At 23.7% G+C, this 23087-nt stretch overlaps 5 protein-coding genes across 6 annotated transcripts in view; all 5 read right to left on the bottom strand.

The window, feature by feature from the left end:
* Window positions 1-187: 187 nt before the first annotated feature.
* On the bottom strand, window positions 188-2065 carry LOC122847632. Its single transcript, XM_044145430.1, has 5 exons — window positions 1845-2065; window positions 1394-1603; window positions 1183-1336; window positions 1024-1124; window positions 188-958 (listed from the first exon to the last, which is right to left on the bottom strand). Exons 1-5 carry the CDS (start codon window positions 1866-1868, stop codon window positions 719-721), a joined length of 729 nt encoding a protein of 242 aa, XP_044001365.1. The 5' UTR covers window positions 1869-2065; the 3' UTR covers window positions 188-718.
* A 503-nt stretch (window positions 2066-2568) lies between these two features.
* On the bottom strand, window positions 2569-4220 carry LOC122847942 (F-box/LRR-repeat protein fbxl-1-like). Its single transcript, XM_044145800.1, has 3 exons — window positions 3905-4220; window positions 3362-3825; window positions 2569-3282 (listed from the first exon to the last, which is right to left on the bottom strand). Exons 1-3 carry the CDS (start codon window positions 4056-4058, stop codon window positions 2569-2571), a joined length of 1332 nt encoding a protein of 443 aa, XP_044001735.1. The 5' UTR covers window positions 4059-4220.
* A 2469-nt stretch (window positions 4221-6689) lies between these two features.
* Window positions 6690-7398, bottom strand: LOC122847941. Its single transcript, XM_044145799.1, has 2 exons — window positions 7245-7398; window positions 6690-7165 (listed from the first exon to the last, which is right to left on the bottom strand). The coding sequence occupies exons 1-2, from the start codon at window positions 7396-7398 to the stop codon at window positions 6690-6692; spliced, it is 630 nt and encodes a 209-aa protein (XP_044001734.1).
* Window positions 7399-8905: 1507 nt separating this feature from the next.
* LOC122847631 lies at window positions 8906-10780 on the bottom strand. Its single transcript, XM_044145429.1, has 4 exons — window positions 10671-10780; window positions 10390-10581; window positions 9855-10318; window positions 8906-9775 (listed from the first exon to the last, which is right to left on the bottom strand). Exons 2-4 carry the CDS (start codon window positions 10541-10543, stop codon window positions 9059-9061), a joined length of 1335 nt encoding a protein of 444 aa, XP_044001364.1. The 5' UTR covers window positions 10544-10581; window positions 10671-10780; the 3' UTR covers window positions 8906-9058.
* Window positions 10781-22075: 11295 nt separating this feature from the next.
* LOC122847629 (RNA polymerase II elongation factor ELL) overlaps window positions 22076-23087 on the bottom strand; it is a 32767-nt gene continuing 31755 nt past the window's right edge. For both annotated transcript variants that reach the window (XM_044145426.1, XM_044145427.1), the window contains one exon: window positions 22076-23032. In XM_044145426.1, the coding sequence (XP_044001361.1) occupies window positions 22802-23032 (231 nt within the window). In that variant the 3' untranslated portion in view covers window positions 22076-22801. The remainder of the gene's footprint in view (window positions 23033-23087) is intronic.

Raw genomic sequence — 23087 nt, 5'->3', positions numbered from 1 at the left:
TTGAGAATTTTTTTTTTTTGAAGGGTCATTGAGGAACAGCTGACATAACCTATTGATAATTAATTTGAGATTTTTTTTTTTTTGATTTTAGAGATACACTTGGTAATGTCAAGTGATTGATCAATATAATTTTTTGATAAATTATTAAAATTAAATACTGGATAATAAAAAAAAAATTTAATAAACATTTTTTTTTTTGTTATATAAATAATAGTACATTTGTTAAATTTATTTCTAAAATTTTATAAAATGTTTATAGCAAAAATTTGAATAATTTTTTTGTATAAAACATTGTTAAATATTATTTTTGAAAATTATTATTATTATTAAATTTAATTTTAATTAAAGAATGAGAAAATTAATTGATGTACATATTGAATTTCAAAGGAGAGACATGAAAAATAAAGTGATCAATTTTAAAACTTCAGTCTCATTTTGATGTTATTATAAATAGATCAATGATGTAATAATGATATTTTTTTTGTTGAATAAATAAAAAATATACATAAAATCATCACACTAGTATATTTTTTTAAATAATGATAATTATAAATTTAATAAACTTGTTGAGTAGAACACGACAATGAAGAAATGAAACATTGACAAATGAAATGTCGATTCATTTGAATGAATTTCTCTTCTTTAATAATTAAAATGCATTTTATAAAAATGACAAGTGAAATAAACGATCTATTTAATTATTTTTTAATTAATATAACTACGTTTTTCCTTTTTTAAATCTTTGACGAGCTTGTGCTTTACTATATTTTTGATGTTTATCATTATTTTTAATTTCATTATCTTGTTTATCATCTTGGCTGTTGTCAGCATCAAGTAAATCAATTGGTGCATCAAGAAGTGATTTTCTTTGGCATTTAACAAAATAACGAAAACCTTTAGCTATTCCAAAACCCATCATTGCTATTGACATTGTCATCAGTGCCATCAACAATGGATGCTAAAAGAAAATAAATTAAACATTTAAGAAAGATAAATAAATTGTTTAAATATTTTTAAACTTACTGATAAAGTTGGTTTATTTGTAAATACATAATCACAAATGACAATAATAACACCAATTATTATTCCAATTCCAGCACCAAGCCATGGAATTTGTTGATCAGCTACAAAAAAAATTAACAAATTAAATTATGATGATATATTTTTGTCTTAATTAAAAACCTTTTCGATCTTTGACTAGTGATCTTGTAGTTCTTCCAATTGCTTCCATAATTGCTGGATCATTTGGCTGAAGATTTAATGCCATTCCATATGATGTCAATGCATCTGAGAATCTAAAAGTTTGATATTCAACCTCAGCTTTACGAAAATATCCCTAAAATATGACAAAAATATTAATTCAACGAAAAATTTTGTTAATTTTTATAATTACTTTTGTCCAATCTGGTTTTAATTTAATAGTCATTAATGCATCCTCCATTGCAAAATGATATTGTTGCATTTTTAAAAATGCAAATGATCTATTACTGTATAATGAATAATTTTTTTCATCAATTTTAATAGCATGAGTGTAATGAAACATTGCCTCAGCATATTTTTTATCTTTAACACAAGCATTGCCTTGTTCCTTTAGTTTTTTAACCTGTAATATAACAACAATTAAATTAATTATTAATAAACAAATAAACAATTAATATTAATATTAATTATGTTTAAAATAATGCTGTCAAAGAGTTGATGGCGCTGATGTACCATGTGAATCAATAAACAGCAAAAATAGTAATATTTTTTACTATCGAAATAATTGCTAATCGAAATTATTAATTAACAATAATAAATAGTATTATTATTAATAATTTTATGTATAATTATGATAAACTTACCTCTTCATCATTATCATTTGCCATTATTTATTTATAAAATTATTATACAATTACTAAAAGTCAAATGTTTAATTTGTTTTTTTAGTTTAATTCGTTTACTTATCAGTATGATAACAAATACAAAGCATTGACCTGTTATAATATACTTTTTTTTTCTTTAATAATATTAAAAAGGCTTATCACTGTTAAAATAAATATAATTCTTTATGACAGCAATAACAAAAAAAAAAAAAACACAGAATGACGTCTAGACTTGGGTGACATCTGCAGACAATTTTTGGTAGCAAATTTCTATTCATTGATAAATACTACTCTATTTACAGATAATAAATATTATTTTTGATTATTGATTATTGATTATTATTGATTTAATAATATTCTTTCATAAAAACTTCATTGAGAAAATTGTATTGAAATATTTATATTAATTTATTTCGAAAAACAGGTGATTTCTATCTCCTGTTTTTTAATCAAGTCTTTGAAGAATTTATTGTCAAGTTAAATAATTTATTATTATTAATAATTGATAAATAATAACAATAAATAATTTGTTTTTTTTTAGAGATTTATATTTATTTTTTGAACCAATTGTTTGTATGTTTGATGGTATAACAAATTGTTACTTACAAATAATAATTTTTAATGTATTTTTGAGCGATAATAATCTTTATTTATAAAAATTATTATTAACATTAATAAATTATTATGTTTATACCATCATGAATTATGGTTTTTGTTTGTTTATTGTTTCAACATTTTCTCTAAGATGAGCCAACCATTGAGATTTAATAACATAGTCATCAACAACTTTTTCGTTGTCACAATAAGTTTTTAAACGTAAAATAATATTATTTGTACGATCTCTTGTAACATGATCAGCAGAAACAATAATCTCATTTGTAAGCCCATGATCTAAGCCAATTACAAGACTTTTAAGATCTGGACAATTTTTTATAAATTCAATAACACCAATATCAGTAAGGCGTTCGCAACCAAAACAATGCAATGTTGTTATTCCTCTTAAGCTTTTGATAAAGTGGTCTGTAACATTACGATTCCAGTTGACAATTAAAGTTTTTAAATTTTTTAAATTTGTCAAAGTCAGAAGAGCATTTGTACTAATACCACTACCATAACACATATTTTCGATATTTAAATAATTTAAATTTACACATTTACAAGCAATTACAATAAGATCAGAGTCACTCGGTATTTTAGTTGCTGATAAATTTAAATGTTCAAGATACTGCAAATTTGATAGTGCATGAATACCAGAATTTCGAAAATCAAATTTAGTTATATCAAATATTCTAATCGTTTTAAAACCATGAATATCAAGATAAACAAGTTTTGTCATTTCTGATATTTCTTGAATCATGTTTTTAATAATGCAGTCTCTCAAAGACAACTTGTGAAGATTATTATATTTTTTCAAGTCCTGCAAAAAAGTATAAAAATTAATTTAAATAATATTTGTTAATTTAATTAAAGTAATAAGGTGTTCAATAATAACTTACAAAATTGGGTGAAATTTTTCGATGACTAAAACTATCATCTACATTAAAAAATGATAAATGAATTTCATTAATGTCTTTTGATAGACAGCTGTTCATTGCATCAAACAGACAGATGATTTTATCAAACATTGTATGATAAACTTTAATTTTAATGATTTTTAATTTATCCAACTGGGTAAAAGCTTGAAAATAGTCACTGGCATTGTTACTTGTTTTTACGTTAAATTGAAATTCAAGTGTTGTCAAGTTTTTACAGTGATCAGCAATGAATTTCATGATACTTGAATTGAAAGCTCTTGAGAGTGACAATTCTTTTAAATATTCGCCACATCTTGATAATATTTTTTCAACGTATAATTGTGTTAACATATATTCATCACAATCACGATCAACTGATTCACGAGATTTGTATATTTCAATGTCACGCCAAGCTAGTCGACAAGCCTCCATCCATCTGTTACAAACTGCAATAGAAAAAGTATGGAAATTTATAAATAAAAACATGACAATAATTTATTAAATTTATTTTAATGATTGTGATACCTTCTTCCATGATTAATAATTCATCAATTGGCAGTAGCATGAATATTTTTGCTAATATTTCATTGGGAATTTCGTTGACAGGATTTTCTTTATCATTGTCAACATCATCATCAGCTTGTTGGTGATTCTCAATATGTATCTCCTTGACACTCATCTTATTGGACTTGAATTTTCTAGTTAACTGATTGGATTCTACATTGGAACATAATAAAGATTCATTTGAATTTTTTGTGTACGAGTATTTGTATTTTTAAACATAGCGGATATATGTCCAATTACTTTAATTTTTTTGATGTTCATTTACAGATAAAGTCAAAGATAAATGTGACAAGATTTTTACAAAAATGACTTTTAAAAGTGGGGTTATAAATAATAAACAACACTGGACAACAGGTGTAAATATAACGAATAACAATGTAAAAGAGAGCCTGTAAATGCCGAAAAGATCAAAGAAGAAGGCTTAAAAACTCGCTGTATAGTCCTATTGCACTTGTGTGAACTGTATAGCTATAGTAGTGTATAACTATATATAGTTGTTTTTAGAAGATGAAATGCTTTTTATTAAAATACAGAGAACATTTGACGCATAAATGAAATTTTTTTGTAATGCATTGCATTTCTATATACTTACTTGAACTGAATTGTAAAACATAAATCATTATACATTGGACGTCCTGAAGCTTTTTTTTTGTTTTAGTATTTTTATTTGTATCAATCGGGCCTTAGTAAATAAAAAATATAAGAAATAAAGAAAGAAAATAAATATAAACAAAGAAAAAAACAATAGTTTTGTGAAATTATATATTAACCATATATAGTAAATTATAACAATATTTAAAACCATATTATTATAAACAATTAAATGAGATTTTGAAAGTCATAATAGTTTTTTAAAATTATGAAGAAAACATAAAACAATGAATTCTTTACTTCAAAGTATACTTTTTAAAAAACAAAGTACCTCTTCGCCAATTCTGCTCTCCTAATGTAAAATTAATTTTTTTTTTCGAAAAATATTCGGAGAATTTTTGAAATTATTAGGGATCCCTATTATGTTTCGAAACATAATATGAAAAAGGTAAACATTTCAAAACAAGAAATACCTCTTTGCTAATTCTGCTTTCCTAATATGAAATTAATTTTTTTTCGAAAAATATTTGGAGGAATTTTTGAAGTATTAGGAAAACATAAAATAAAAAGGGTAACTTGTTCAAAAACCAAAATACCTCTTTGCCAATTTTACTCTCCTAATACCAAATTAGGTTTTTTTTTTTTTTTTTTCAAAAAATATTCGGAGAATTTTTGAAATTATGAGAAGGACATAAAATAAAGGAAGTGAAATTTTTGAAAAACGAAATACCTCTTTGCTAAATCTGCTTTCCTAATACCAAATTAATTTTTTTTTCAAAAAATTTTCGGAGGAATTCATTAATTATTAGGAAAACATAAAATAAAGGTAAAATTTTCGAAAACCAAAATACCTCTTTGCTAATTCTGCTCTCCTGGTAGGAAATTAATTTTTTTTTTCGAAAAATATTCGGAGAATTTTTAAAATTATTAGGGAAACATAAAATAAAAGAAGTGAAATTTTTAAAAACGAAATACCTCTTTGCTAATTCTGCTTTCCTAATACCAAATTAATTTTTTTTTCAAAAAATTTTTGGAGGAATTCATTAACTATTAGGAAAACAAAATAAAGAAAATAAAATTTTTGAAAACCAAAATACCTCTTTGCTAATTCTGCTCTCCTGGTAGGAAATTAATTTTTTTTTTCGAAAAATATTTGGAGGATTATTAAAATTATTAGAGAAACATGAAATAAAGAAACTATAACAATAAGTGATATGTTTTTTTAGAAATTTATTTTTATTTATTAAACCAATTGTTTGTATGTTTGGTGGTATAACAAATTGCAACTTACAATAAGTCTTAATGTATTTTTGAGCGATAATTAATTTTCATTTATAAAAATTATTATTAACATTAAAGATTTATTATTAAAATTAATAAGTTATTTTACCCTCGTAAATTATCTTTTTTTTTTTAAGATAATTTCTACTATCATGAACGAGCCATTGAGATTTAATAACATAGTCATCAACATTTTCGTTCTCACTATAAGTTTTTAAATGTAAAATAATATTATTCGTGCGATCTCTTGTTACATGATCAGCAGTAACAATAATATCCTTTGTAATCTTATGATTTAAACCAACTACAAGATTTTCAAGATCTGGACAATTTTTCATAAATTTACTAATACCAATACCAGTAAGATACTTGCAACCGAAACAATGCAATGTTGTTATTCCTCTTAAGCTTTCAATAAAGTAGTCTGTAACATTATAACTCCAGTTGATAATCAAAGTTTTTAAATTTTTTAAATCTGTCAAATAACTAAGAGCATATTCAGGAATATCAAAATACATATTTTCGATATTTAAATAATTCAAATTCACACAGTTCTCAGCAATTGCAATAAAATCAGAGTCATTCAGTACTTTAATTCTTGATAAATTTAAATGTTCAAGATGTTGCAAATTTGATAATGCACTAACAGGAGATAAACTAAAAGATGGTTTTTCAAAAGTAAATGTATCAAACATTTGAAAACCTTCAATATCCAGATAAACAAGTTCCGTAACTTCTGATATTTTTTGAATCATGTTTTTAAGAATGCAGTTTTTCATAGACAACCTTTGAAGATTTTTAAATTTTTTCAAATCCTGCAAAAAAGTATAGAAATTAATTTAAATAATTTCTGTTAATTTAAGTATTAAAAAATTTAGAAATAACTTACAAAATTGGGTGAAATTTTTTTACACCTGTAGGTATTATCTACATGAAAAAATGATAAATGAATTTCATTGATGTCTCTTGATAGACAGCTAATTGCATCAAGGAGACAAATTGGTTCATCACTGTCATCATAATGAACTTTAATTTTAATGATTTTTAATTTATCTAACTTGGTAAAAGCTCGATAATAGTTGATGGCATTATTATTTCTGCTGACGTCAAATTGAAATTCAAATGTTGTTAAGTTCTGACAGTGATCAGAAACAAATTTCATGATACTTGAATCAAAAGCTCTTGAAATTGTTAATTCTTTTAAATGAGAGTCACATCTTGATAATATTTTTTCAATGCATGATTGTTTTAACATATATTCATCACAATTACGATCAACTGATTCACGAGATTTGTATATTTTAATGTCACGCCAAGCTAGTGGACAAGCCTCCATCCATCTGTTACAAACTGCAATAGAAAAAGTATGGAAATTTATAAATAAAAACATGACAATAATTTATTAAATTTATTTTAATGATTGTAATACCTTTTTCCATGATTAATAATTCATCAATTGGCAGTAACATGAATATTTTTGCTAATATTTCATAGGGTATTGAGTTGACAGGATTTTTTTGATGATTGTCAACATCATCATCAGCTTGTTGGTGATTCTCAACATGGATCCTCTTGACACTCATGTTAATAGACTTTGTATTTTTAAAACATAAGAGATATAAAAGCGAGTACCTTAATTGTTGTAATGTTTAATTACAGATAAAGTCTAAGAAGTATGACAAGATTTTCACAAAAAGGTCTTTAAAAAGTGGGGTTATAAATTAAATAAACAACAATTGTTAACACACTGAACCAAACGTAAGTGCTAACACTTTGTAAAAAAAGTAAGTCCTTCAAGGTAACTTTTTTACTTCAGTTTTTTATATATACTTGTGAACCTTTCTATTTGTTGAAACAATTTGTGGAGTATCAGTAGTTTTTAACAAGATTAATTATATGACAAGAGTTATGTTTTTACATTCGGTTTTCCAGCCAACTATTAACCACTACTAACACAGGCTTGTTGAGACTTTTCGTCAACTGTAAATTTTCCTCTCGTAGTTGGCGAATATGCCTTGGTAGTTTAACTATGCGAAGAAAAAAGAAAAGCAAATTCACCTGATCTCTAGTCATCGCGCACTGCACTAATTAATTTTGTAAATATGTAGTACGCAATCAATTTACGGACAGTATAAATTGTTTGGTGAATTTCACTTTGTTCAAATACACAATTTTAACACATAAATTAATTTTTTTCTTGTAACGCATTTTATTTGTTTTACTTCGATTAAATTGTAACAATTTTATTTGAATAGAAAATTACGGAGAGAAAAAGGTGAGTCATTGAAAATACAAAATACCTCTTTTATTATTATGCTTCCCTGTTAAGAATTTAATTTTTTTCAATTGAATTTTCAAAATATAATTTAAATAATTAGAAAAATAAAAAGAAAACGAGCTAAGTCACTGGAAATATAAAATACCTCTTATATTATGATACTTCCCTGTTAAGAATTTAATTTTTTTCAATTGAATTTAAAAAAAAAATTTTAATAATTAGGAAATTGAAAAGAAAAAGAGGTATGTTATGAAAAATACAAAATACCTCTTACATTGTTATGCTTCCCTGTTAAGAATTTAATTTTTTTTCAATTGATTAAAAAAAAAAAAAATTTAATAGTTGGGAAATTATAAAGAAAAAGAGGTAAGTCATTGGAAATACGAAATACCTCTTTTATTAGTATGCTTAAAAAAATTTAAATAATTAGGAAATTATAAAGAAAGTTTCCAATTTTGCTCTCCTAATACGAGATTAATTTTTTATGCGAAAAACTTTCGGAGAATTTTTTTTATTATTAGGGAAACATAAAATAAAGAATGTAAATTTTCAAGAAACAAAATACCTCTTTGATAATTCTGCTCTCCTAGTAGAAAATTAATTTTTTTTCCGAAAAATATCCGGAGAATTAAGAAATTATAAGGAAAACATAAAATAAAAAGAGTAACTTTTTCAAAGAACAAAATACCTCTTTGCCAATTCTGCTCTCCTAATATGAAATTAATTATTTTTTTTTCAAAAACAGTCGAAAGATTTTTAAAACTATTAAGAGACATAAAATAAAGAAAGTATAACAATAATAAATAATATTATTTTTCAGAAATTCTTTTTTATTTTTTAAACCAATTTTTTGTATGTTTGATGGCATAACAAATTGAAACTTGAAAATAATAATTTTAAATGTATTTTTGAGCCAATAATAATCTTTATTATTTATAAAAATTATTATTAACATTAATAAATTATTATGTTATGTAATCATCATGAATTATTGTTTTTTGCTTGTTTTTTTTTTTAAGATTTCCTCTATGATGAACCAACCATTGAGATTGAATAACATAGTCATCAACTTTTTCGTTCTCAGAATAAGTTGTTAAATGTAAAATAATATTATTCGTACGTTCTCTTGTTACATGATCAGCAAAAACAATAATCTTTTCTGTAAGCTTATGATTTAAGCCAATTTCAAGACATTCAAGATCTGGACAATTTTTTATAAATTCAATAACACCAGTATCAGTAAGGTGTTCGCAACCAAAACAATGCAATGTTGTTATTCCTGTTAATTTTTTGATGAGGCGGTCTGTAATATTATGAATCCAGTTGATAATTAGAGTTTTTAAATTTTTTAAATTTGCCAAAGTCCTAACAACATTGGCAGTAATACCACAACGCATATTTTCGATATTTAAATAATTCAAATGTACACATTTACTAGTAATTGCAATTAAATCCGAGCTAGTAAATGTTTCAACTCCTGATAAATTTAAATGTTCAAGATATTGCAAATTTGATAACTCATCAATACCAGGTTCTGTATGACAAGCAAATGGATCAAAAATTTCACAACCATGAATATCAAGATAAACAAGTTTTGTCATTTCTGATATTTTTTTAATCAGTTTTCTAAGAGTGCAGCCTCTCAAAGACAACTTGTGAAGATTAGTAAATTTTTTCAAATCCTGCAAAAAAGTATAAAAATTAATTTAAATAATTTTTGTTGAATTAAATATAGTAATTAACGATTGAATAATAACTTACGAATTTGGGTGGAATTTTATTACCCCGATAGTCATCATCTACATTGAAAAATGATAAGTGAATTTCATTAATGTCTTTTGATAGACATCTGTTCATTGCATTGAACAGAGAAAAGGTTCCATCGTACATTTCGTGATGAACTTTAATTTTAATGATTTTTAATTTATCCAACTGGGTAAAAGCTTGAACATAGTCATTGTCATTATTACTTGTTTTTACGGTAAATTGAAATTCAAGTGTTGTCAAGTTTTTACAGTGATCAGCAACAAATTGCATGATACTTGAATTGAAAGCTCTTGAGAGTGACAATTCTTTTAAATATTTGCCACATCTTGATAATATTTTTTCAACGTATAATTGTGTTAACATATATTCATCACAATCACGATCAACTGATTCACGAGATTTGTATTTTTTAATGTCATGCCAAGGTAGTTGACAAGCCTCCATCCATCTGTTACAAACTGCAATAGAAAAAGTATGGAAATTTATAAATAAAAACATGACAATAATTTATTAAATATGATTTTTATACCTTCTTCCATGACGAATATTTCATCTATTGGCAGTAGCATGAATATTTTTGCTAATATTTCATAGGGTAATGAGTTGACAGGATTTTCTTGTTGATTGTCAACATCGTCATCAGCTTGTTGGTGATTCTCAACATGTATCTCCTTGACACTCATCTTAATGTAGTTGAATTTTCTAGTTAGCTGATTCAATTCTACATTAAAACAACAATGATAAATTTAAATTTTTTGTGTACGATTAATTATTGTAATTTAAGAACACAGCAGATATATGTGCAATCACCTTAATTGTTTTAATGTTCAGGTACAGCTAAAGTCTGAGAAGAAATATATGACAAGATTTTTACAAAAAAATCACTAAAAAGTGGGGTTATAAATTACATTATAAACAACACTGAACAGCAGGTGTGAACGCATCGCGACTATGTAACACTGTGTGAAAGGAAAGGGTAATTCAGAAAAGACGACATACAGGGCAGATTCAAAGTCACCTTGATTGAAATATATATTTGGTTTTTTTAAAAAGTTCACTGCCCCTTATTAGAATATGATATGTACAGAGAACATTTAATGAATAACAAAGTTAGTTTAAGAAAATTTTGAATATAAATAAAATTTATTTTAAAATATCAGAGAAAGAGGAGGTGAATAAATAAATAAGATACCTCCTTCTATTCTATATTCCTTAAAAATTGAAATGCCAAATTTTTTCTAATCAAATTTTAAAAATAAATGAATAAAATTATAAGAGAAAAGAGGTAAATAAAATAAAATACAAAATACCTCCTTGCCTATTCTATTTTCCTGTTACGAATCTTTAATTTTTTCAAGCAAATTTTGAAAATAAATCAATAAAATTAGGAAAGTATAAGAGAAAAGAAGTAAATAAAATAAAATACAAAATACCTCCTTGCCTATTCTATTTTCCTGTTACGAATCTTTAATTTTTTCAAGCAAATTTTGAAAATAAATCAATAAAATTTAAGGAGGTTAAAATTTATTTTTAAAATATCAGGAGAGCAGGTACCAGAGGAGGTAAACTAGAAATTAAATAAAATACCTCCTTGCCTGTTCTATGATCCTGTTAAAAAATTAACCTCGCCACTATTTTTTTTCTAATTGATTTTCAAGAAATAAAATTTATTTTTAAAATATCAGGAGAGCAGGTAAGAGAGGAGGTGAACTAGAAATTAAATAAAATACCTCCTTGCCTGTTCTATGATCCTGTTAAAAAATTAACCTCGCCACTATTTTTTTTCTAATTGATTTTCAAGAAATAAAATTTATTTTTAAAATATCAGGAGAGCAGGTAACACAGGAGGTAAACTAGAAATTAAATAAAATACCTCCTTGCCTGTTCTATGATCCTGTTAAAAAATTAACCTCGCCACTATTTTTTTTCTAATTGATTTTCAAGAAATAAAATTTATTTTTAAAATATCAGGAGAGCAGGTACTAGAGGAGGTAAACTAGAAATTAAATAAAATACCTCCTTGCCTGTTCTATGATACTGTTAAAAATTAACCTCGCCACTATTTTTTTTCTAATTGATTTTCAAGAAATAAAATTTATTTTTAAAATATCAGGAGAGCAGGTACCAGAGGAGGTAAACTAGAAATTAAATAAAATACCTCCTTGCCTGTTCTATGATCCTGTTAAAAAATTAACCTCGCCACTATTTTTTTTCTAATTGATTTTCAAGAAATAAAATTTATTTTTAAAATATCAGGAGAGCAGGTAAGAGAGGAGGTGAACTAGAAATTAAATAAGATACCTCCTTGCCTGTTCTATGATCCTGTTAAAAAATTAACCTCGCCATTTTTTTTTTCTAATTAATTTTCAAGAAATAGAAATTATTTTCAAAATATCAGGAGAGCAGGTAAGAGAGGAGGTGAACTAGAAATTAAATAAAATACCTCCTTGCCTGTTCTATGATCCTGTTAAAAAATTAACCTCGCCACTATTTTTTTTCTAATTGATTTTCAAGAAATAAAATTTATTTTCAAAATATCAGGAGAGCAGGTAAGAGAGGAGGTAAACTAGAAATTAAATAAAATACCTCCTTGCCTGTTCTATGATCCTGTTAAAAAATTAACCTCGCCACTATTTTTTTTCTAATTGATTTTCAAGAAATAAAATTTATTTTTAAAATATCAGGAGAGCAGGTAAGAGAGGAGGTAAACTAGAAATTAAATAAAATACCTCCTTGCTCATTCTATGATCCTGTTAAAAAATTAACCTCGCCACTATTTTTTTTCTAATTGATTTTCAAGAAATAAAATTTATTTTCAAAATATCAGGAGAGCAGGTAAAAGAGGAGGTAAACTAGAAATTAAATAAGATACCTCCTTGCCTGTTCTATGATCCTGTTAAAAAATTAACCTCGCCACTATTTTTTTTCTAATTGATTTTCAAGAAATAAAATTTATTTTTAAAATATCAGGAGAGCAGGTAAGAGAGGAGGTGAACTAGAAATTAAATAAGATACCTCCTTGCTCATTCTATGATCCTGTTAAAAAATTAACCTCGCCACTATTTTTTTTCTAATTGATTTTCAAGAAATAAAATTTATTTTCAAAATATCAGGAGAGCAGGTAAGAGAGGAGGTAAACTAGAAATTAAATAAAATACCTCCTTGCTCATTCTATGATCCTGTTAAAAAATTAACCTCGCCACTATTTTTTTTCTAATTGATTTTCAAGAAATAAAATTTATTTTCAAAATATCAGGAAAGCAGGTACCAGAGGAGGTAAACTAGAAATTAAATAAAATACCTCCTTGCTCATTCTATGATCCTGTTAAAAAATTAACCTCGCCACTATTTTTTTTCTAATTGATTTTCAAGAAATAAAATTTATTTTTAAAATATCAGGAGAGCAGGTAAGAGAGGAGGTAAACTAGAAATTAAATAAAATACCTCCTTGCCTGTTCTATGATCCTGTTAAAAAATTAACCTCGCCACTATTTTTTTTCTAATTGATTTTCAAGAAATAAAATTTATTTTTAAAATATCAGGAGAGCAGGTAAGAGAGGAGGTAAACTAGAAATTAAATAAGATACCTCCTTGCCTGTTCTATGATCCTGTTAAAAAATTAACCTCGCCACTATTTTTTTTCTAATTGATTTTCAAGAAATAAAATTTATTTTCAAAATATCAGGAGAGCAGGTAAGAGAGGAGGTAAACTAGAAATTAAATAAAATACCTCCTTGCCTGTTCTATGATCCTGTTAAAAAATTAACCTCGCCACTATTTTTTTTCTAATTGATTTTCAAGAAATAAAATTTATTTTCAAAATATCAGGAGAGCAGGTAAGAGAGGAGGTGAACTAGAAATCAAATAAAATACCTCCTTGCCTGTTCTATGATCCTGTTAAAAAATGAACGTCGCCACTATTTTTTTTTCTAATTGATTTTTAAGAAATAAAATTTATTTTTAAAATATCAGGAGAGCAGGTAAGAGAGGAGGTGAACTAGAAATTAAATAAAATACCTCCTTGCCTGTTCTATGATCCTGTTAAAAAATTAACCTCGCCACTATTTTTTTTCTAATTGATTTTCGAAAAATAAAATTTATTTTCAAAATATCAGGAGAGCAGGTAAGAGAGGAGGTGAACTAGAAATTAAATAAGATACCTCCTTGCCTGTTCTATGTTCCTGTTAAAAAATTAACCTCGCCACTATTTTTTTTCTAATTGATTTCCAAGAAATAAAATTTATTTTCAAAATATCAGGAAAGCAGGTAAGAGAGGAGGTAAACTAGAAATTAAATAAGATACCTCCTTGCCTGTTCTATGATCCTGTTAAAAAATTAACCTCGCCACTATATTTTTTCTAATTGATTTTCAAGAAATAAAATTTATTTTTAAAATATCAGGGAAGCAGGTAAGAGAGGAGGTAAACTAGGAATCAAATAAGATACCTCCTTGCCTGTTCTATGTTCCTGTTAAAAAATTAACCTCGCCACTATTTTTTTTCTAATTGATTTTCGAAAAATAAAATTTAATTTCAAAATATCAGGAGAGCAGGTAAGAAAGGAGGTAAACTAGAAATTAAATAAAATACCTCCTTGCTCATTTTATGATCCTGTTAAAAAATTAACCTCGCCACTATTTTTTTTCTAATTGATTTTCAAGAAATAAAATTTATTTTTAAAATATCAGGAAAGCAGGTAAGAGAGGAGGTAAACTAGGAATTAAATAAGATACCTCCTTGCCTGTTCTATGATCCTGTTAAAAAATTAACCTCGCCACTATTTTTTTTCTAATTGATTTTCAAGAAATAAAATTTATTTTTAAAATATCAGGAAAGCAGGTAAGAGAGGAGGTAAACTAGAAATTAAATAAAATACCTCCTTGCTCATTTTATGATCCTGTTAAAAAATTAACCTCGCCACTATTTTTTTTCTAATTGATTTTCAAGAAATAAAATTTATTTTCAAAATATCAGGAGAGCAGGTAAAAGAGGAGGTAAACTAGAAATTAAATAAGATACCTCCTTGCTCATTCTATGATCCTGTTAAAAAATTAACCTCGCCACTATTTTTTTTCTAATTGATTTTCAAGAAATAAAATTTATTTTTAAAATATCAGGAGAGCAGGTAAAAGAGGAGGTAAACTAGAAATTAAATAAGATACCTCCTTGCCTGTTCTATGATCCTGTTAAAAAATTAACCTCGCCACTATTTTTTTTCTAATTGATTTCCAAGAAATAAAATTTATTTTCAAAATATCAGGAGAGCAGGTAAGAGAGGAGGTAAACTAGAAATTAAATAAAATACCTCCTTGCTCATTCTATGATCCTGTTAAAAAATTAACCTCGCCACTATTTTTTTTCTAATTGATTTTCAAGAAATAAAATTTATTTTTAAAATATCAGGAGAGCAGGTAACACAGGAGGTAAACTAGAAATTAAATAAAATACCTCCTTGCCTGTTCTATGATCCTGTTAAAAAATTAACCTCGCCACTATTTTTTTTCTAATTGATTTTCAAGAAATAAAATTTATTTTTAAAATATCAGGAGAGCAGGTAAGAGAGGAGGTAAACTAGAAATTAAATAAAATACCTCCTTGCCTGTTCTATGATCCTGTTAAAAAATTAACCTCGCCACTATTTTTTTTCTAATTGATTTTCAAGAAATAAAATTTATTTTTAAAATATCAGGAGAGCAGGTAAGAGAGGAGGTAAACTAGAAATTAAATAAGATACCTCCTTGCTCATTCTATGATCCTGTTAAAAAATTAACCTCGCCACTATTTTTTTTCTAATTGATTTTCAAGAAATAAAATTTATTTTCAAAATATCAGGAGAGCAGGTAAGAGAGGAGGTAAACTAGAAATTAAATAAAATACCTCCTTGCTCATTCTATGATCCTGTTAAAAAATTAACCTCGCCACTATTTTTTTTCTAATTGATTTTCAAGAAATAAAATTTATTTTTAAAATATCAGGAGAGCAGGTAAGAGAGGAGGTAAACTAGAAATTAAATAAAATACCTCCTTGCCTGTTCTATGATCCTGTTAAAAAATTAACCTCGCCACTATTTTTTTTCTAATTGATTTTCAAGAAATAAAATTTATTTTTAAAATATCAGGAGGAGGTGAACTGAAAATTAAATAAAATACCTCCTTGCTCATTTTATGATCCTGTTAAAAAATTAACCTCGCCACTATTTTTTTTCTAATTGATTTTCAAGAAATAAAATTTATTTTTAAAATATCAGGAGAGCAGGTAAGAGAGGAGGTGAACTAGAAATTAAATAAAATACCTCCTTGCCTGTTCTATGATCCTGTTAAAAAATTAACCTCGCCACTATTTTTTTTCTAATTGATTTTCAAGAAATAAAATTTATTTTCAAAATATCAGGAGAGCAGGTAAAAGAGGAGGTAAACTAGAAATTAAATAAGATACCTCCTTGCTCATTCTATGATCCTGTTAAAAAATTAACCTCGCCACTATTTTTTTTCTAATTGATTTTCGAAAAATAAAATTTAATTTCAAAATATCAGGAGAGCAGGTAAAAGAGGAGGTAAACTAGAAATTAAATAAGATACCTCCTTGCCTGTTCTATGATCCTGTTAAAAAGTTAACTTCGCCACTATTTTTTGTCTAATTGATTTTTAAGAAATAAAATTTATTTTCAAAATATCAGGAGAGCAGGTAAAAGAGGAGGTGAACTAAAAATTAAATAAAATACCTCCTTGCCTATTCTATTTTCCTGTTACGAATCTTTAATTTTTTCAAGCAAATTTTGAAAATAAATAAATAAAATTAGGAAATTATAAGAGAAAAGAGGTGAATAAAATAAAATACAAAATACCTCTTTGCCTATTCTATATTCCTGTTACTGAAATTAAATTTTTTCAAGCAAATTTTGAAAATAAATAAATAAAATTAGGAAATTATAAGAGAAAAGAGGTAAGTCAAATAAAATACAAAATACTTCTCTTCTAATTCTACTCTTTTGGTTTGAAATTAATTATTTTCTTAAAAATATTTACCCATTAAGTAGTATAGACGCAGAAATTTTCGAGCTTCAATTTTCGACTGTTACTCAGCTGTAAATTATCTTGTGCTTTTTATCCTTCTGTAGTGAGCACTTGCCTCGGTACTAATTTTACCAAGAAGTCAAAAGACTATAGACTTACCTGATTTCCAGACTTCTTTAATTGTAGCAATTATTTCATCAAATAACTCTATCAATTTACATAAAGTAAATTGTTTGGTAAATTTTTTTTTGTTCAAATACACAACAGTTGATACATAATTTAATTTTTTTTTTGTAATGCATTTTATTTTTTTACTTGAATTAAATTGTAAAACATAAATTCTTTTTTTTAATGATTTTTTTTTCATTCCCTCAATTACACTACTATACATTCAACGTTTTACAACTTTTCATTTTTTTTTTTTGTATTAATCATCCCTCAGTAAACAACAAATTAAAATAATAAAAAAAGCAGAAAAAAAAAACAAACAAAATATAAAAAAACAAAAAAAAAAAGCAATAGTTAATTTCGTCAAATAATATTAAAACATAATAATTTATATAAATATTTTAAAAATATTATTATAAACAATTAAATAAGATTTTAAATGTCATATTTTTTTTTCCTCTCTGTTTTTTTATTTTATTCATTTTATTAATTTTTTATCCTATTTTAATATCAAAATTATTATTTTTCTGTTTAATTTAAATAAACAATCGTTTTATATTTTTTTCCACATATTCGAACTAATTCTATTTACAATTTATATTTCGAAACGATTACTCGAATTATATTTCGAATCGAAAAAAAATAAAATAAAATGAACAAAATTTAAAACAAAAAAAAATATGACATTTTTAAATTAAATAATAATAATAATAATTTATTAATAATATCGTTATTTTATTTTTAAATAAATCTTATTTTAAATTGTTTAAACATTTTTTTTTAATAGTGTGTTTTTCATTGAAATAATTAATCAACTAAATTGTCTTTTTAATTTCTTTATTTTTTTTATTTTTTGTTTGTTAGTTTTTTTTTTTTTTTCATTTTTTTTTCATTATGTTTTTTAATTAATTAATGAAGAATAATATATGGTAATAATTTCAAATACAACTATATATATAATTGAATATACGAGCCTTTGTCAGGGGAGCAATGCAGTCGTCATCAGTTTTTTTGTTTTTACTTTTTACATATTATAATATTAAAATTGTTTTTTTTTTTTTTTTCATTTTTTAATATTTTTTATATTTAAACCTATTATTTTCATGTTGACAAAGATGATAATTATTAAAATTTAGTGGAAAGGGGAGATAGATAAAATGTTTAAATTATAATTAAGGATTTTTTCTTGATTTTTTTTCTTTTTTTTTTCTATACAAATATTTATCTTTTTTAAAAAATCCTTTGACATTTTTCTATTTTTTATTATTTACTATTTTTGTTTTCTTCTCTTTTCTATTTATCACGAAAATAGCACGCACTTAATTAATAATTTTTTCATTGACGGGGACGGGATCACATTTTTAATTTTCCTGGCCCGTGAATTTGCCTTTTAATAATCAAATTTTTATTCAATTTTTTTTATCAATGTATAAACAGTGACGCTACTCGTTTTCTATTATTTATAATAATTTTAAAACATTGACTAAAATAAAATATCTAACTTAAATTAGAATAAAAAATAATCACAAGGTTTTTTTTTTTTTTTTAAATTTTTATCTATTTTTTATTTTTTTCGTATTTTCATTTTGTGTTTTTTTTTTATTGAGGAAAAAAATAACTTAATTGATAAAAATTTTTAATTCAACTAATTGGCAAATGCGATTTAATTATCAAAGCTGAGATAAATATTTATTTTTTTTTTTTTTCATAAAGAAATAATTATTAAAACTAATTTGACGAAAAAAAAAAAAAGGAAAAAAAAAAAGTACAAGAAAAATTCATTGTTAAATAAAATTAAAAAAAAATTTAACAATGAATTATTTTATATTTTGAGCTTGATAAAAATTCTTGGACTTTTTTTTTTTTTTTTTGTTAATTATTTATCATCACAGTCAAATAATAGTTATAATAAAAATTTCTACGATTATGTATTCTTTATATTTTTTCTGTTTGAAAAAAGCTTTTTTGAATAATCTAGTAATTAAATTTCATCTAATATTAATGATTGTAAATATTTTACTTTATCCAATTGATATTTTTAAATTGAATTTATAATTACAAATTATCAAATGCATGATTGTCAAAATAATTTTTAAAAAAAACAAAACACATTTTGATATTTTTACAAGAAAAAAAGAAAAAGCTTTAACGAGCTTTAAAAATTCATTGAAAATTAAAATTTTATTTCTAGATGTTTAATTAATCATCTTAAATTTTTTATAATGTTTTTTCTAATTAATTTTCAATGGCATACATGGGCATTTAACTTTGGCAAATTAAAAAATTTTTAATAATTGCACCAAGTCTTTGAAAATTGAATGCACAAAATATAAAAATCGAAAATAATACTACAAAATTTATAGCTCAAAAATAAAGCTAAAAAAGCGAGAGCAATTAAATTTTTTTTTGTCAGAATAATTAAAATCAAAATTATCAGTCAATTTAGATTTTTTTTTTTCAATCAATTTTATAATCTTATTATTAAATATATATTAATATTTTTTTTTTCTAATTTTTATTCATACTAATCTACAGCATACATTGAAAAAATTTAAAATATTAATTTAAATTTTGTTAAATTATTATCATATTTATGATTTTTAAATTTTTCAATGAATTTTTATTTTTTAATATTTTGATAATCATTCAGTTTATGTGCACTGATTCCCATAAATGCATACATAATGATAAGTAAGGCCGCATATGTACAGTACTTAAAAATTTCATATAAATAAATTAATAAATAAGCAACAAAATAAATTGAAAAAAAAAACAATCAATTAATTCAATCAAATAATTCAATTATTATTTTATTTATATTAATAATTATCTTGCAATGTTTTAATTTTATTTAAAAAAAAAATAATAATTATGTGGACAGGCGATTGATTATCGAAGGACGAAATATTTACTTGGCTGCTCAATTTCGTATTTTTTTTTTTGCCGATAAAATTTATCAGTCATTTTTTTATCATTCAATTTAAAAAGAAAAAAAAAGTCTTTATTCATTAATAAAGTTCTTCTTCTTTTTTATAATCAACTTGTAATTCTTTATATAAATAATTTTTCTTTTATTTATCACTTGGATATTTATTTCTTTGTCTTTTTTCGTTACCTCATTTTTACACTGTTACATTAAGCTATTTTTAAAAATTTTATTATGAAATTATTATTTCAATGTTTGCCAAAATAAATTAATATTATTTTTTATTTTAAATAATTTTTGACTATTATTTTTTTTTGTAATTCAGACAAAAAAACAACTTTATTAATTTCTTTTTTTTTTTTTAAGTTAATTATGGTCGTATCGTATAGTCTTTTTTACGATTGGCACTTGGATATATATATTTTTTTTTTTTTTATAAATTAAAAAAAAAAAGCCTCATCAAACAATATACAAAATTGATTGTTGAGAAAAAAAAATAATTCATTGTGTTACGAGCACTCTTTGATCGATGTACTTGACAATACGTATTTTTTAAAAACTTTTAAAAATATTTTATCTTACAAAAATAATAATAATAATAGCATTAACATTGTTGTTATAAAAAAAACATTGAAATTTTATGTGCAAAAATAAAATATTAACGAAACGAAAAAAAAAAAAAATTGAAATATATTTAAAAAGTCTGTCAAGACTTTTGGCACTTGTGCATGTCAATTATTTATATAATATATAATATAAAAATTGCAAATAATTATTTAAATATTATATTTCATTATTTAATTTTTTTAATAACCATTGCCATAATCGAAAAATACCAAAATAAAATAATCAAATTTTCTTTAACTTTTTTAATAATCGAAATTTCTTTAATAAATTTCGTTTCTTTTTTTAATGTAATTAATGACAGTAACATTTGGCCATATTAATACATTGAATAAATTAATAAAAAATATTTTTTTTTTTTTATTAAGACAAAAGAAGATACACATAAACGTCAAACATTGTGACACATTTTTTCGAATAATTTTTTTTTCTTTCTTTTAATAAAAGTTAAAAATAACAACAAATAAAAAATTGTTGTAGAAAATTTAACAATATAATTTTGAGCTTTTATTTATCGAAATTGTATTTAAATAATTTCTTTTTTTTTTTTAATTTAAAAACAAATTAATATTTGACGAAAATATGGTGTGTTTTTTTGATTGCAATTTATTTTTTTTATTTTGTATTTTCTTTTCTATTTATGATTATTTGCACAACCCTATTGAGTTTGAATTTTTAAGTGTCAATTTTAAATACACAGTGCAATATATTTTTTTTCAAATAACCAGAAATTAATTGCAATATTACAAAAAAATAATTAACTGTGCATGAAAATTAAAAAATGGAATTTTTTTTTAAATTTCTTCTCATTAAAATATTATCATTAAACAGTTAGCTTTTAAATTATGTAGAAAACAAAAAAAGTGAAATTATTTGATTTACAACTTGACAACAAAAAAAAAAAACATTGGATAATTAAAATTTAATTAATTTAAATTCATTCGAAACAAAAAAAAAAATAAAATATCCCAATTTGGCACGAATAAAGGAAGAAACTGTTGATAATATTTTAATTTTTAAGCAAAATAAAAATAAACCAATCAATGACAAAACAAAAAACCAATAAAAAACATAAACTTAATAATAAAAAAAAAATTTTGTACAATTACTTATTAGATGACTATCAAAAAAAAAAAAAAAAGAAAAATCTTTTTCACCTCTCCCAAAATTAATTGATAACTGATAAATATTGTATTTTTTTATTTTTTTTTTTTTGCATTTTTTTTTTCTAATATAATTAAATGTTAAAATTAGCAACGTCTATTTGACGAGTGTGGCTGTTTTTTATTAATTTTATCTAGTACTTGTCCAAAAAAAAAAAAAAAATGATAAAAAAAATTTACTATTAAATATCAAATAATATTTTTAACAAATAAATTAACATGTTGGGCTTTTTTTTTTTTTTTTTTTTTGGACAAATTACATTGATAAAATGATATTTAAAAAAGATTATATTAACATTTATTTAATGTACAGAATTTTCTATAGTTGCGTCACTGTATAACTTGAAAAAAGAAGAAAATAAAAATTTTAAACGATTAAATTCATCTTTATAAACTGGATATTTTTTTTTTTTTTTAATATTTTATTTTCAATTCAAGTCCCTTGTTCTCTCTTTAATCCATCTCTGATATGAATAGATATTATTAAATTAATTCGAGATCAACAGGTAACATTATTTCGATTGAAAAATAAAAAAAAAAAAAAAAATTTTCCTCGAATATTTATGTAAAGCATGTGAGTGTTAAAATATTAATTGATTTTTTTTTTTTTCCTACGACGACACTCAAATATACATCATAAATTTTTATTTTGATTTAAAAATTTAATCGTTTTTTTTTATTATTTTTTTTTTTTTGTTAAATTCTTGGCACAAAAAAAATCAATACGGATGGATTTTTTTGTTTTGTTTTTTCTTACTAATATATAATAGATATAATTTTTTTTTTTTCCCTCCCATTTCCACTTGTTTAAACATTTATCATTTTATTTAATTATCAATGGTGCGTGATATTTTGTTCACTTTGAACAAGAAGAAGAAGAAAAAAAAAATAAAGTAAAATAGAAAATAAAATATAATTAATAAAAACGATATGAGCATATTTATATCCGGTAAAGAATGGCAACTTTACAGTTAATATTCGTTGATGAAATAATCAGAATAATGATACTGATCAATTGACTGATCTTATCAAAAAATTTGAGTATGTGTCAGTACCTCAAATCTCCACCGTTCATAATACCCTCACTGTTGTTCATTGTGCCATTATTTTCATTATTAATCCTATTATCAGCCAATTTAATTTGTGCATCATATTCATCAACTTTATTTCTTATATGACTTAGTTTTTCGTGCAAATAATTAAAACGATTTTTAGCTTCTATGTGCGTTCGATTATTTTTTGTTGCTATATATTCAGCAATTATTATTTTTTCAATTGCCTATAATGATAAAAAAAATATATATTTATATTTATATTAAATAACATAATATGTA

This window comes from Aphidius gifuensis, linkage group LG1 (assembly GCF_014905175.1).
Source record: "Aphidius gifuensis isolate YNYX2018 linkage group LG1, ASM1490517v1, whole genome shotgun sequence".
NCBI lineage: Eukaryota > Metazoa > Arthropoda > Insecta > Hymenoptera > Braconidae > Aphidius > Aphidius gifuensis.
This window is presented reverse-complemented; position numbering and strand designations above follow the sequence as displayed.

Excerpts from the sequence above, each read along its gene's own strand:
- LOC122847631 (XM_044145429.1), bottom strand. The coding sequence starts at position 10,543 with ATGAGTGTCAAGGAGATACATGTTGAGAATCACCAACAAGCTGATGAC. Across the intron at positions 10,319-10,389 it reads AATATTCGTCATGGAAGAAG|TTTGTAACAGATGGATGGAG; the intron begins GTATAAAAATCA and ends TTTCTATTGCAG. Across the intron at positions 9,776-9,854 it reads ATAAAATTCCACCCAAATTC|GATTTGAAAAAATTTACTAA; the intron begins GTAAGTTATTAT and ends ACTTTTTTGCAG.
- LOC122847941 (XM_044145799.1), bottom strand. The coding sequence starts at position 7,398 with ATGAGTGTCAAGAGGATCCATGTTGAGAATCACCAACAAGCTGATGAT. Across the intron at positions 7,166-7,244 it reads ATTATTAATCATGGAAAAAG|TTTGTAACAGATGGATGGAG; the intron begins GTATTACAATCA and ends TTTCTATTGCAG.
- LOC122847632 (XM_044145430.1), bottom strand. The coding sequence starts at position 1,868 with ATGGCAAATGATAATGATGAAGAG. Across the intron at positions 1,604-1,844 it reads CAAATGATAATGATGAAGAG|GTTAAAAAACTAAAGGAACA; the intron begins GTAAGTTTATCA and ends GTTATATTACAG. Across the intron at positions 1,337-1,393 it reads TAAAACCAGATTGGACAAAA|GGATATTTTCGTAAAGCTGA; the intron begins GTAATTATAAAA and ends GTCATATTTTAG.
- LOC122847942 (XM_044145800.1), bottom strand. The coding sequence starts at position 4,058 with ATGAGTGTCAAGGAGATACATATTGAGAATCACCAACAAGCTGATGAT. Across the intron at positions 3,826-3,904 it reads ATTATTAATCATGGAAGAAG|TTTGTAACAGATGGATGGAG; the intron begins GTATCACAATCA and ends TTTCTATTGCAG. Across the intron at positions 3,283-3,361 it reads GAAAAATTTCACCCAATTTT|GACTTGAAAAAATATAATAA; the intron begins GTAAGTTATTAT and ends ACTTTTTTGCAG.